Source organism: Sceloporus occidentalis, unplaced genomic scaffold (genome assembly GCF_023333645.1).
Source record: "Sceloporus occidentalis isolate IW3139 unplaced genomic scaffold, rSceOcc1.0.p SCAF_30, whole genome shotgun sequence".
In the NCBI taxonomy this organism is placed as follows: Eukaryota; Metazoa; Chordata; class Lepidosauria; order Squamata; family Phrynosomatidae; genus Sceloporus; species Sceloporus occidentalis.
The window spans coordinates 10,341,402-10,355,432 of NW_028317010.1; the positions used below are offsets into that span (position 1 = coordinate 10,341,402).

Genomic DNA, 14,031 nt, shown 5'->3' on the forward strand with positions numbered 1-14,031 from the left:
CATGTATTCCATATATTCTGTACTTTACATGAACACAAAATGGAGTCAGAGCCATTTTATTTTACTTAATCATGTAGTGATTATTTCTTTTTGTCCTTGTTCCCTCTATAATTGAGAACAAAGGAGTATTCATGTATAATGATGTTTCAGCATATGTATGATACAATTAATGTTATCTTCCATGAGAAAGTTAAGGAGTAGACGCTGCATATCTTTAGAAATGTAACTTGGAATGGGGGATACATGGTAAGACTACCAAGGCCTGAGTTACTATCTAGGATGTAACACCTGGCGATTAGGGTGACCAAGGATAAATTCCAAAAACATATGTGTAATGGTTTTAAGTTAATTCTTAGACAAGAGCGTCTCTCAGAGGTAAATTAAGAAATTACAACGGTGTAAATATGAGTAGAAATTCTAATTATAATGGGTAAAACCCACCGTTATGATTGGAGAATTCCTACCAAAAGGTGGAGGCTATGATAATAAGCCCTGTCTTTAAAAGCTTATATCTTTAAGAAAAGAGAAAAAAAAGATCGCACCCTGAAATGGACAGACCCTGACGGACTTATTCACCAAATTTACCCCAGAGAATTGGAATCTTAAGATCCTGGCACCATATTTCACTCGAGTTACTTGGAGTCCTAACCTATATAATTTGTAGAAAGTTATATTCTTGCCCACTTAATTTCTTGACAATTAATCTGGATTAATTTCTACAAGGACCAGTTGGACAACAGCAACAAGTGGTGGTAAATATAATTGTTTTATTATTCTGAATAGAGATGAATTTTGTCTTCTTCGTATAGAATTCCCTGTTTCTGGGAAATAGTATATTGCATTATTGTATATGACGGCTTGTGAGACTGCAGCTTATAACCCGTGATAATAACAATAATGAAAAGGTATTTTTACCTATAGACGAAGTTTGACATTATTTGCATCTATTAGGAACTTCACTAATACTCTTAGACACAAACAAATTATTTTTAATTTGTCATGTTAGTTAAACTAATATTAGAGAGATAGTGATATCTTTATTACTGCCCTGATTATTATCAATTTTTGGTTGCTGAGTGGACTGGAAATTAATTGTGTGTTAGACTCATAAAATAACAATTCATATTGATAACTATCGATAATATACTGTATTTGAATTGATTCATTTTTTACATGTTTTAAGAATTTAGCGTTTTATATCATGCACTGTGTGACTCATATATATATTTTATAAATTGTGTTTACAATAAATAATATTTGTATTGACTATCGTGGCGATATCTATCTAATTTGAATTATAATTTTCTGCGATCTGAAAGAATTTAGGATCGGAGATAAAATATAGGGTATCTCCTTAAATTAATATTGTGGATGTGGTACTACAATATTTGGTAGCGTCGTTATTTTGTGTGTGTGACGAAATATTGGTTTTGCCTATTTTGTCTCATTAATATCCCTAACACAACCCTATACATTATGGATAAACCCTGCTGTCTAATATACCAATACAACATTGAAAGCTGGTGTATTTACTGCTGAACCCAGGTGAAAAGGAGAAACACTTTATCCATAAAGATACAGGTGCTAGAAAATACAAAGATACAGGCTCTAGAAAATACAAAGGAACAGGTTATGGAAGACACGAAGATACAGGCTCTAGAAAATACAAAGGTACAGGTTATGGAAGACACAAAGATACAGGCACTGGAAAATGCAAAGGTACAGGTTATGGAAGATACAAAGATACAGGCCCAGGAAAATACAAAAAAAAATGCTGGAAAGTACAAAAATACAGGCGCTAGAAAATAGAAAAACGTTATATTTCATCTCAATATTAGTTAAAAAATATATTCCATCTTTGATTGATGGTTGCACAAGTGTTAGTTTGTTTACCCAAGAATGCAATCTTCTGTCCGGAACAACAATACAAGTCTGCGAGGGCAATCATAGACAGTGTCTCAGTACATTAAAGATGGGCAGGTTTTCATTACAAAGCTAGGCCAGAGAGAACTCAGTAATCACATCAAGACACTGTTAAAAGCCCTCCAGCACATCTCTGGTCATCATCAATTCTTTAAAAGTTATTCTAATCTATGACTAATGTCATATTAAACTCAATAATGAAATTCTGCTGCTGCCAGACTCTACAAGGCAATAAGCATTTCTCTGACTATTTCCTGTACTTCCTTACAATGTTCTCTGTATCTCCTGCTAGTATAAACTGTCCCGTAAAGAATACAAATCTGTGATATTTGCATTTTTCAAATATACTTCAAACACTATTTTCAAAGGAATAGTACATGCTGACCTAATTTAAAGATTTTTATTAATTTGTATCATAATGCCTTAAGTACAATATGTGATTAAATATGAACTACACTTTGCAGAGACAAAATATATGCAGATCGTAGTAAGTGGATGACATGTATCCTTTCCCTAAATAGTTTATTCACTAAAGCATAAGGATACCCAGAGACTCGCCAGGTGAAGAGCATCTTCTTTCTCTGGGAAGGGGCGTGGCATTTGGTCACGCCCACTCCTCTCAGGACATTGATGGTAGCTTGTGGCTAGCCCTGCTCTCATGAGTAGCTAGCCCCACCTCCACGCATGACTAGCACTGCCTCCTCAGGAAGCCACTCTCCCAGAGAGCTCCACTTAGCCTACCCTGGGAAGTTCCTAGGTATGAGTATACTAAGAGCAGTTCTTATAAACTGTAATCAATAAAAAATGAATTGGTAATGGGAGAGGTAAAATCCAACATGTACATACTTGTTTCTTCAGGTTCTGAAGGAAAGTCATTTCTGCCCCTTGCCTTTCAGAGAAATTATAAAATTGACCCAAGTCCTTTGTGCACAATGCTTTCTGGGGGGAAATCCAGTGGGCAGTCTCTCAAGTTTAAAGCTTTGAGTGTAGATATATCACCTGTGGAAAAAATGTAAGAAAACAACAGCCTCATTTCTATGATATTAGGGTCAAAGGTTTAGATGAGAAGGTAGTATATAAGTGGAACAGCCTGCAATCAGAATTAGTAAATGCTAATACATTCAAGGAATTCAAACATGATTTTGGAAATGATAGCCATCATTGGGGTTGAAGCACAAACTTTCAAATGGGTCAGAGAGCCAAGCTTGACGTCTTGACCCTTGGTCAGCTGCAAGACATTGGGAAGGATAAATATTGGTGTAAACCACAAAAAGTTCAAAAAAAGAATCTGGGAAAAAAAGATGAAAACATGAACTGGTTTTCTGGCATGTGATGCCAAGAGTTCCATACACGTAATTTTATGTGGTGGAACCTGGGCATCTTTGTCATCAAACGTGACACTTGACATGTCAGATATTGGGTCAGTAACTGGTGCTCTATGTGTGGCTTTGTCGCATGAAAAATCCAAAATTTCATATGCCACTTGAGCACTTATAAGCAAACCATTTTACCAACACTCTAGTGTGCATCAGAGTGCAGCCCTGTATAGGATGGATGTCTTTGTAAGGAACTGGTTAAAGAATCATGTCTGGCAAGGTTTTGGGCAGCCAACAGTATTATGCGGCATTTAGTTGCAAAAGTTTTAAATTCAGCAGTAGTGAAAATACAAATCCAGTAAATATCAGTAAACGCCAACCCGTTCAATCAGTCCATCTAGGTGTGAAGGAGTTCATTTACATTTCATCTTCAAGTAGTAGATTTTCTTAATGATGCAAGAAGAGATAATATTATTACACTGTGACGGTAGGATATTAATTTGGACAACTGGCTATGAGTAAAGTTATGTGCAGAGAAATACAGTTGCCAGAATGCATTACCAAATATTCATGCTCAGCTGCTCAGAAAATGGCTGCAATTAATCTTGATGGCTAATCGTGCAGCAAATGGGAAAAATGCAGCCATCAACAGTAATGTTCCAGCAAATGGAATTTGCAAAGATCTAGGAGTGGTTTTATTGAAATTTAAATTAGTTTAGCAAAAATGTGCAACACAGTGTATTGTTAGTTATGGCGGGTGTTACGGAGTAGTGCAGCAATAAACTGATACTGGCATTTTCAACAATTAAAAATATAGGCGATTATATAGTCTAGCGGCAATAGCTTATTTAACAGAGTAAAGTTCTTTATGACATTGCTCATACAGGTCTATGTACACAAAATATAGGTAGGTGTGAAAGACAGAGCGGACAGGATTAAAAAAAACAGTCCCATGCAGGGCTCTACTCTCAGGCTCCCCCATGTGAAGGGAGGCCAACCCATCTACTCTATAAAAAAGCAATCTTGGACTCTGCTCTACTGTTTCCAGTGCATGTCAAAAATTATGAAAAAATAGTCCACTCTCCTCCCCTGCACAGTATTTTTTGTAAACGAATAAACAAAAAACTGAGGTTCCAAGACCCATTAATAACCAAGGAAAGCTAAAGTGACACTTGTTCCATTCGTGTGACTCCGTGTGCACAAATATACTTCCCCTCACCTGCTCTGAAGGATTGGGTATAAACATGCCTCCCTCTCATCCTCATCCCGTTCTCAGTGGGATGGGGGGTCAACACAAATTAAATGCCCAATTTCAACAACCTATTGAATTAGGAACGAGATGAAGTTAAGGGAGTGTCATGGTTTGGAGTCTGTGCTTCCCCTAGGGTAAATTTATATGCCTCTATCTCTCTTAGCAATACACCCCGAGGTTGATTTAAATACCTCCACTCCCCTCTGCACAATATAAGTAAATAGATGCTGTAGTTGGTTCCCCTTTGGTTAATAAGTGGTCTTTCTTTTTAATTTATTATTTTTTGTTATTATTTAATGCCGGGGGGTTGATTTTCACCCTACATTTTGTGAGTTTCAGGTGAGGGCATACATGTTATATTCAACTTGCATGTCTTCATGAAAATAATTGAGTTGTTTTGCGATCGTTGGCATGCAAGGGCTTCAGTCTTTAGTTTAGTCTGATTAGTTAACACGAAAGCTAGAGATTATGTCAAGTCACAACTTTTTTATAAACCCATTTCTAAAAATTAAATGACATATTAAATATTAAATGTATTCCAATCTAAATGTAATACATGGCATTGTGGAAGTTGAAGAATTTTGCTGATTCTGGATGTCAGCGCAATGATCTTTACCTCATTGCTTATTCTGCTGATAGCAGATAAGATAACCTTGTTGCAAAATAATAGAGCTATGTGATAAATAAAAGAAAGAAATAATACTTAGTGCCCCCCTGGAAATTTATCTGGATCTCTTAAGCGACCCCCAGGGGGCGCTATCACCCACTTTGGGTAGTACTGGTCTATACAAACTTAACACACCTTACACAGCCGAAATATACACTCAACACGTGTACAGATCAGCAAAGTATACCAATGGAACCCTTTAATAGTTCGCATATAAGTGAATAAGAGATGACTACTGGTATGCAAAATGATATGTCATTAAATTAAGGGTATGTCATGAATGTAGGTGTATTGTAGGCGCTTAATTGGTTAAATTAACATTGCATGTGTGCAACGTGTACTCCTCACCCCAACATGTTAAGTGACGTAGACCCATATTTGGGCATTAATTGGGGGGCTGAAAAATTGAGATGCAAGTACTTCAATATCAAAGTGATGGAATTGGGTGAAAAACCAAAGTGAAAAAACTCACCGGGTCCCAAACTTTCATCTTCTGGGACCACACAGCCAAACTACATGCAACCCCAGCAGATATGGACAATGTCATGAGTAGTATAAAATAGATTATTAAAATAAACTAAAAATAAAACAAATGCCAAATAATTTTCAATGATGAATTCAATGTTAATTGTTTGTCAAATCAGTACCTCTCATGCATGGTATTACAACTTTTCTGCAATCATGCTTCTAGATCTATTTTTCAAAATGTGGATTATTGAACCTTTGTACTAAATGTACATTGCGTGTTATTTTTCATATTTACGTTATGCCATACAGTTGATGAAATTAGCAAGCGTTCGTTTTCCCCAGCGCCATTACTGATATGTTTAAAGATATTTTTTCTAGTGTCATTTTTCAGCTTAATGAGAGAATGATCTCTCCAGATGAAAAACAGCATCCAGGCAGCAGTCGGGCTTAAATTCAATAATATTCTAGGCTTTAGAACAAATTTCTCGCTTGTGTTCATGTCATAGGCATATATCATATTTCAGTACAATCCTATTATGAATAGTAAGTTGGAACAAAAACACAAGGAAAAAATAATGTTGTCATAGAAATGCAGACATAAATTGATGCATAAAAAGTGCAGGGAACAATATCTCAAGGCCATTCAAGACCAAACCTGGAAATAATAGTATTTATTTTCTGAAACAGCTGTTTGTGTTGACTTTTTTAACCGCAATCTCTGAAACGCCTAATGACACCGGTCAGGTTGGCATAGTGAGGTGTACCATTGAACATTTAATATTAAATTACACTTTTCACTTTTTATTACTTGAAGGCACTTGCTTTTATTCAGGAACATAATCTGGCATAATGTCAGTCCATCTGCATATTTCATCCTGACCAGCTGTGATAGATTTTCAATCATTTCATATCAATTAATACAGACCTTTCTAAACATTTTGACTGCGTACGGGATTCTAAAGTTATTAAAATAAAATAAAATTATTTGAGATTGCTACATTAAGGTAAGATTCAATAATTTGTGATTTCTACAATAAACTAAAACATGAATATACTATACTAAAAGCAGCACAAGTTGTATGTATTTTATATAAAAATTCAGAAATAAAATAATATTAATAATAATTGAATGTATTGTTAACATGCTGATTATAATGCAATGTTATTATTCATCATTTAATTAAATATGTAATAAAATCATAAGTTATTCATGAGCGGTTTTATTTTGTTGGTATTACTAATATGTACTGACTTAATGACTGTTTTTTGTGTGTATCATTTGGGATGGTAATTGTTCATCAACATAATACATTATTAATGTGGTTTTATGAATATAGCACAATTAGTGGGGATTTCTAAAAATACGAACAATCTGTAAAACTGTTTTATAATGAACAAATGTGTGTTAAGTATGTATTTACTTATCTGAGCGTTTGTAGAACATTTCAACTCATTGACTTTATTGTGCATTATGAAGGGCCAACCCAACTGAGTCTACAGCCTGCCTACTTTCCCCCTGTTCCTCATCCAGTTCCGTCTCTGAAGGCTCCTCCGCCAAGATAAGCCATTCTCCAGAAGTGAGAGAGCTTTTGGTGGCCTACCCTAGGATGTTCTCAAGTATCATAATGTGAGGATAGATTTATGTACAGTGGCAGGAAAGGGTACCCTTTGGAATTACCAGCATTTATGTATAAAATTGTCTTAAATATGATATGAATGACATCTAAGTTACAATAAAGAACATCCACAATCTGTTTTAACTGATAACACATATTATTGTATATAAAAATACATGATATATAAAATACATCATATATATTAAATACATCATTCAAACATTCACTCATTGGAAAAAGGTGTGTGAACCCCTAGGCTAATCACTTTAACAAAAGCCAATTGGAGTCAAGCGTTAACAAGAGGCATCTGCTGATGTAAACCATGCCTGACAAAAAAGAAACCACAGAAGACATGCAATCAAGAATTGTTGATTTGCATAAAAATGGAAAGGGTTACAATCTCTAGAGCTTAACATATTCATCAGTCCACAGTTAGACAGATTGTTTATAAATGGAGACGTTTTAGTACTGTGGCTACTCTCACTACAAGTGGCACAAAGATGGCCCCAAGGGCACAACACAGAATGCTTTATGAGGTAAAAAAGCTAAAAGCTTGAAGGAATAATTGGAACTGGTTAACATCTCTACCATATGCAAACTATGAACAGGTATGGAATCCATGGCAGGGCACTAATGAGGAACCTGCAGTTCTCTAAAAAAAACATTGCTGCATGCCGGAAGTTTGCCAAAGTGCACCTTAACACTCCTCAATGCTATTGGGAAAACGTTTTGTGGACTGATGAAACTAAGTTGATTTGTTCACAAAGAACATGCAGTACTACATATGGTGTAAAAAGGATACTGCATACCAACGCGAAAACATGATCCCAATGGTGAAGTATGGTGGTGGGAGAATCATGATTTGGGCAGCTTTGCTGCCTCAGGGCCTGGGCAGTTTGTCATCATTGAAGGGACAATGAATGTCCAAGTTTGTCAATATTTCATATAGGATAATGTGAGGATGGCTGTCTGCCGGCTGAAGCTCAGTAGAAGTTGGGTGATGGGACAATGACCTTAAACATCAAAGTAAATCAACTACAGAATGGCTTAAAAAAAGAAAATGTGCATTTTGGAGTGGCCAGAAATGGTTGAAAGTAAATAAAAATTATTTATGGAAACCTTTTCATATGCTCTTCAATCAGGACTCTTATTTTAGACACTTTGATAAATAGTTTCCATAACACAATACATGTCTGATGTCTGAGGTGTAATTTACACACAGGAGAATGTCCTTAGTGTTTGAAAAGTTCTATCTGTTTCTTCATTGACTGATATCAAAATTGCTTTTTGGGTTAATTTTGGGTTATCGCAAATAATACATTATTAATGTTCTAAAATCGGTGTTTCTAGTAGAGGAAACAATATATTGTGCCAAACTTCAGGCTGTCATAGAAATACCATCTGCTTTTATTATCAAATAAACTTTGGTTGCGAAAGCCAGGTAGTCTTCAAAATGATTTCCTGCAAGGCAGGTCATGGTTCTGATGACGCAAAGTCCTGCATAATTACGTAATTCTATATCCACAGTGATGTCATAAAAAGCATTGTGATACTGTTTAGTTTTTGTTTTAACCATTATAAAAATGGGGGAAGCAATTCATACCAGTTCACACACTGATTTTTATATTTTGATTTAGCAAAAATAAAAACAATATAAAAAAAGCAACAAAATATATACAACCTTGCATATTGTTTTGGAACCGTGCCTATTTAGGTTTAGTTCAAACCATTTTGATAAACTTTCCTATTATTCCTTCATTGTACCTGCTAAGTTTGTGATAAACTTAGGTTTGCATAGTTTTTTTTTTCTTCAAGCAAGTGTTATTATTATATTATAAATATTATTCTGGAGGTGTCCCTTGAACAGTTCTTCCCCAGGCCCCCACCTAATGTTCACAGAGAATTTGGATTTATGATTATTTATACACATCCGGATGGTCGATCAGGGCATGAAAATTTGCATTCTAGCTTGTTTAAAAAATATATTTTATATTACCTAGCTGACTGACACTATTGGTGATCATTCTCCCTAAGTGTAGTTATGGAATCTGCCAGATGGTGGCATAAATCAGCCTAATTTAGTATACAGGTTCCATTACAGCCCTGAAAAAGGAGGAAGGAAGCCTGATGCTTGGATATTTGCTTTGCCTTCTCTTCTTGAAACATCAGGCTGGACACTTTATGCTGCACGGAGCCCTCGGACCCCAAGCTGGCCACATCTGTCCAACTGCAGCTTCTCAGTTCTATCTCAAGAGCTTCCAAGGATGTAAAGGAGTCGAGAGTCAGAGCACGTCCTCCAAACAAAAGGAGCAGGCAATGAAGCACTGAATAAGCTGTGTGAGGCAGGGTGTGGGGTAAAGATCCCGACTTCTGTTCCTTAGATTCCTTGGAGATAGGGAATGCTATCTCGACCTCTGCATAAATGTTTCACTGGAACAAGTGGAAGAAAAGGATGGGGGCCAACACTTCATCCAAAAGACCAGTTTTCGATGAGAAGGAGGATGGTGAGTACCAGAATGACACTATCACCTTTGGGGGGGCTTGTTACTTTGTAAACCTGCACATCTACTTTGATGGTCTGTGTACTTCACATAGGATGTGTCAGGTTGGACCCACTGTGGCCACAGCAAATCTTTGCCACATGATAACTTTACTTTTAGCAGCAATAGGCACTTGGTTACATGCTATAATAGTGATCTTGAGACAGATGGACAGACTTGATCAGCCGTGGTTCCCATGTAACTAATATCATCCTTACTCCATATGGCATGGGGGACATATAGCATGAAGCATATGCTGCAGCTGCTGCAGAACCTAGTGGAGTTTAGATCTGCTCTGTTCCATGCTGTGTAAGGTAGCATAGTGGCAATACCTAACAATATTTATTTCAGTATTGTACATTTTTGTAAACTGTCATAATCCAAAGCATGTTTTTACAATATTTTAATGAATTCCAATATAAAGTCAGTAACATATGTGCTTATCCTTCCTGCTTGTTAAAAAAACCTATTAAAAACAACTTTGTTATAAAATACATAGCAGTTCTCCCTAGAAAAATTACAGTAACTTTTTCCCTTTGATTTTGTAGCTTTTTGAGTTTTTTTTCCCCTAAATTCATTCTTTTTTTAAAAATTCTCATGAACCCGAAAGTATTTTTTTTTTCTTCCGCATTTGGACCCTTCAGATGAAGTACTTTTTATAAGACATGGGCATAAGCTAAACTAAACTAGCTTTTAATTAAGATGATGAGACCTGTAATTAAACGAACAGCCTGCTGGGAGATTGCTGTCTTAAGGAATCAGATACAGTACAAATGAAGCCTTGAAGAACTGAATATATTCTGTAAAATTGTTTTCATTTTTTTCCTATATTGCCTTATTTTACAGATTAAATACGTCATGGCCAGTGTTTTTACACATAATGAGTTTTACTTATTACTCAAGCTCTCTTTACAATCACATGTAATAACTATTGATATATTCATATTAAGGAAATTGTGTCTCTGCTGGCATCTCAGCATTTTACAGAGCTGGCTGGCTGCACAGATCAGCTAGAGTATATTTCTGGGTTTAAATGCTGCTGCAGGAAACATTAATGCCTAAATGACTAATTGGATTAGTCATTTATATGTGTAACACTAATGGATTAGGTAAAATGTTACATGTGCACTTTACATCATTAACAAGAAAATTGGCCCATAAGTCAGCGTGCCTGCACCTCATTGCATATTTAATATTTTGGCAATAAGTATACTTAATCCACCATACAAAGGGTAAGTGGGTAATTTTGCTTGTGTCCATCAATTTAATGCGGTGATTAATTGGAGCTTGTTTTTGAAGGTTTTTGCAGTGATTAGCAATTTGTGGTTCACTTAGGCTTAGGGCATATTATGTTACGTAGCAGGTGCCCATGCCTTTAAAAGGATACATCTGAAGGACATTGAACACTGAATGTTGTGCACATTTCCTAGGTTCCGTGGGTTTCAGAGTGTTATTTTTAATATGATACCTTAGGCTATTAGGAAAAAAAGTTACATAGTGTCTTTTTTTTCTAATCATAAGAATAATGCTAACCTATATTTATAATTTTTGATACTGGTGCAGAGAACTTCTCCAAGATATTCAACCCATCTGCCACAAGTTTTTTTTATCTTTACATTCATTCATGCAACATATTTGAGGCGCTGTTAGAAGAGCCTTAAAAGGTACAATATCATTATATTTCAGCAATTAATCTGTATTGTACAAGCATCGTACGTGTTAGTTTCTATCACAGTCAATATGGTATGCACCTAAGACCTGATAGGAGCAGTCCAGCGGCAGCCTCCAGCCAGCTCTCCCCTGATGGGAGAGCTGGCTGGAGGCTGCCGTTGGACTGCTCCTATTTTAAGGATGTTGGACTGCCAAAGCTGTTCTATGTGTGTTTTTGCAGTTCCAAAAGACATCTATACTGTGTAAGTGCCAGGATTTATAGACCTTTAGGCAGGACTATTCTGTCTGGTTCTTTATAATGTTGAAATTTATTTTTGAGCTATTTTATTACAGAACCACTTTTCAGGACTTGGTCAACTGAGTAGCTTGTGACAAATGGTCCATTGGCCTTAAAGTGAATCCAAAACCTAAAGTGAAATACTACTTGACTAATATATGTTGCACACGAGAACAGCGTGTTTCCATACGCAACATGTATAAGTCATGTAGTATTCAACTAAGTTTTGGATTCACTTCAAAGGCAGTGGTTCATAGGTCACAGGCCACTTAGTTGACCAAGAGTAGCTTGCGATATAGTTTGAAGTCACCAGTGTCACTCTGGTCTCCAATTCTCTTTGGAGCAAATCTTCAGAATGGAAGAGATATTGACATGTTTAGTCAGTAGTGTCTTGCTTGTTGCAGTTCAATCCTCTTTGAAAATATCGGTTATTTCTCATATTTAATAATAAAGATGGTATCTCAAACATTTCTATTAGAAGAAGACTAATTGCCAGGTCAACTTCCAGAATCCAAAATAGCAGAGAATATTTTTTTTTTTTAACACTTATGTTGCTTATATATAACATTTATCAATACAATTAATGACACATTTTTAAGATACTAACATACAGAGACAAATCAATATTATATATATATAGCAGACTCAGCATATGCAAAGCTGAACTGGCTATAAATAAACTGATTTCATTCCCATGTTTAAGAATATAAAGTACACAATGCTGTGCTGGGAAATGACGGTTCTAGTTTACAAAATAAGTTCCTATGGTTTTCTGGGGATTACATTCATCATTTTGTTTTTTACTGATGTAAATACAGAAGCCAGTTATATTGAGTTTTATCAGTCCCCAAGGAGAAGACAAATTCAAATACTTGCAGGTGGCTGATGTTTTCTATTTTCTTTAGCCGCGATGGTGCTAAAACTTTGATCTTTTAGCTTATTTGTCCAGTGAAATTTCAGATTGTGTATTCTTGCCAAACTGATGGGGTGGCATAGTACCAGTCATGTTGAAAAACAATCATTGCTTGTTGAAGGTTAGATTAAGGGATTTGGGAGGTTTAGAAAGGAATGGGAAATGTCTTGCAAAAAGGGAAGGAAGTCAGAAAAAGGGATAAAGTGCAACCTATATCATTAATGGTAGGTCTCACTTTTACTTATTGGTGCATATGAGGTGTCTTCTAAACTTATGGTGACCCTCTTTACAGTAATGTTGCACATCTGCACAACAACAAGGGGTATAGAGGACAGGTGCCAATTTTGCCCTGTGTTAAAGATGGCCTTGTGCCTAGTGGGTTCAAGATGCGGTTTTACCAAATTACTGCTGGGAGCATATATCTTGATATGCCATGTATACCTAATGTTTGCCTGATGGAGACATATTAGCAATGTGCTGAGTGACACATCACTCATGAAAAACCTTTTGGTAAGGATGTTGCATCATTATCTAAGCAAGACCTTTATATTTGTTTCCAATCATCCATCAGTGTCATTGATATAATACTGATATAATCAGCACCAGTTCATTTTTCATAAGTTATTCATAGGTGTAAACAAAGCAGGGTTTTAAAATGTTCTACTTCATTTAATGCTAATATTTTAACAAGATTGAAAATCCAAACTACCTGCTTCATTGATATCTAATTCTAAATGGAATTTTTTAGACCTTGTGTAAATACACGCATTCATGGTGTAGTGTACTGTGAATCAGGCAGTTTATGTTACATGGTGCTCAAGGCTTTGAGCACATATATACAAGTTTACACACTCACACTAACACACATACACACGCTTACACATACTTACACCAACATAAACGTATACATGCTTACTAACACCCGCCTATACACTAATGCTCAAACACTCGCCCACAGACACTTACATATATACTCTGATGCTCACACACTCATGCTCACAAACACACATACACATTCAGGCTAACACACAACTACACTTATACATACACTCTAACATACATACATACATACTCACTCCATTGCTCTCATTCCCATTCCCACCCTCACCTCCTTACTTTACCTTAATCTTTAGTTCCAGCTGCTCTTGCTCTTTGCATGCAGCCTCACTTTTATCAAGGGGTCATGTAACCTCACATTACGTAACCCCTCTGTGTTTCTGCTTCCCCAAGCCCATCCAAAGTTGTTCAGAAAAGGGCTGGTCTGACCTGGACCAGCCTGGTAGAGTTCATTCTGGCCCTTTGTGAGGACATCTGGACCAGCCCAGGGGGCAACTGCCCCCTATCCTCCAGGCCAGCCCTCCACTGGCTTTGACCAAGACAGCAGTTGA

General features: G+C 36.3%; 1 protein-coding gene across 1 annotated transcript in view; it reads left to right on the top strand.

Annotated features, from left to right (window-relative positions):
- The first annotated feature begins 9,664 nt into the window (after positions 1–9,664).
- LOC149299034 (serine/threonine-protein kinase 32C-like) overlaps positions 9,665–14,031 on the top strand; it is an 84,386-nt gene continuing 80,019 nt past the window's right edge. Inside the window, exon 1 of the mRNA XM_089486835.1 lies at positions 9,665–9,746. Coding sequence (XP_089342961.1) covers positions 9,665–9,746 — 82 coding nt within the window. The remainder of the gene's footprint in view (positions 9,747–14,031) is intronic.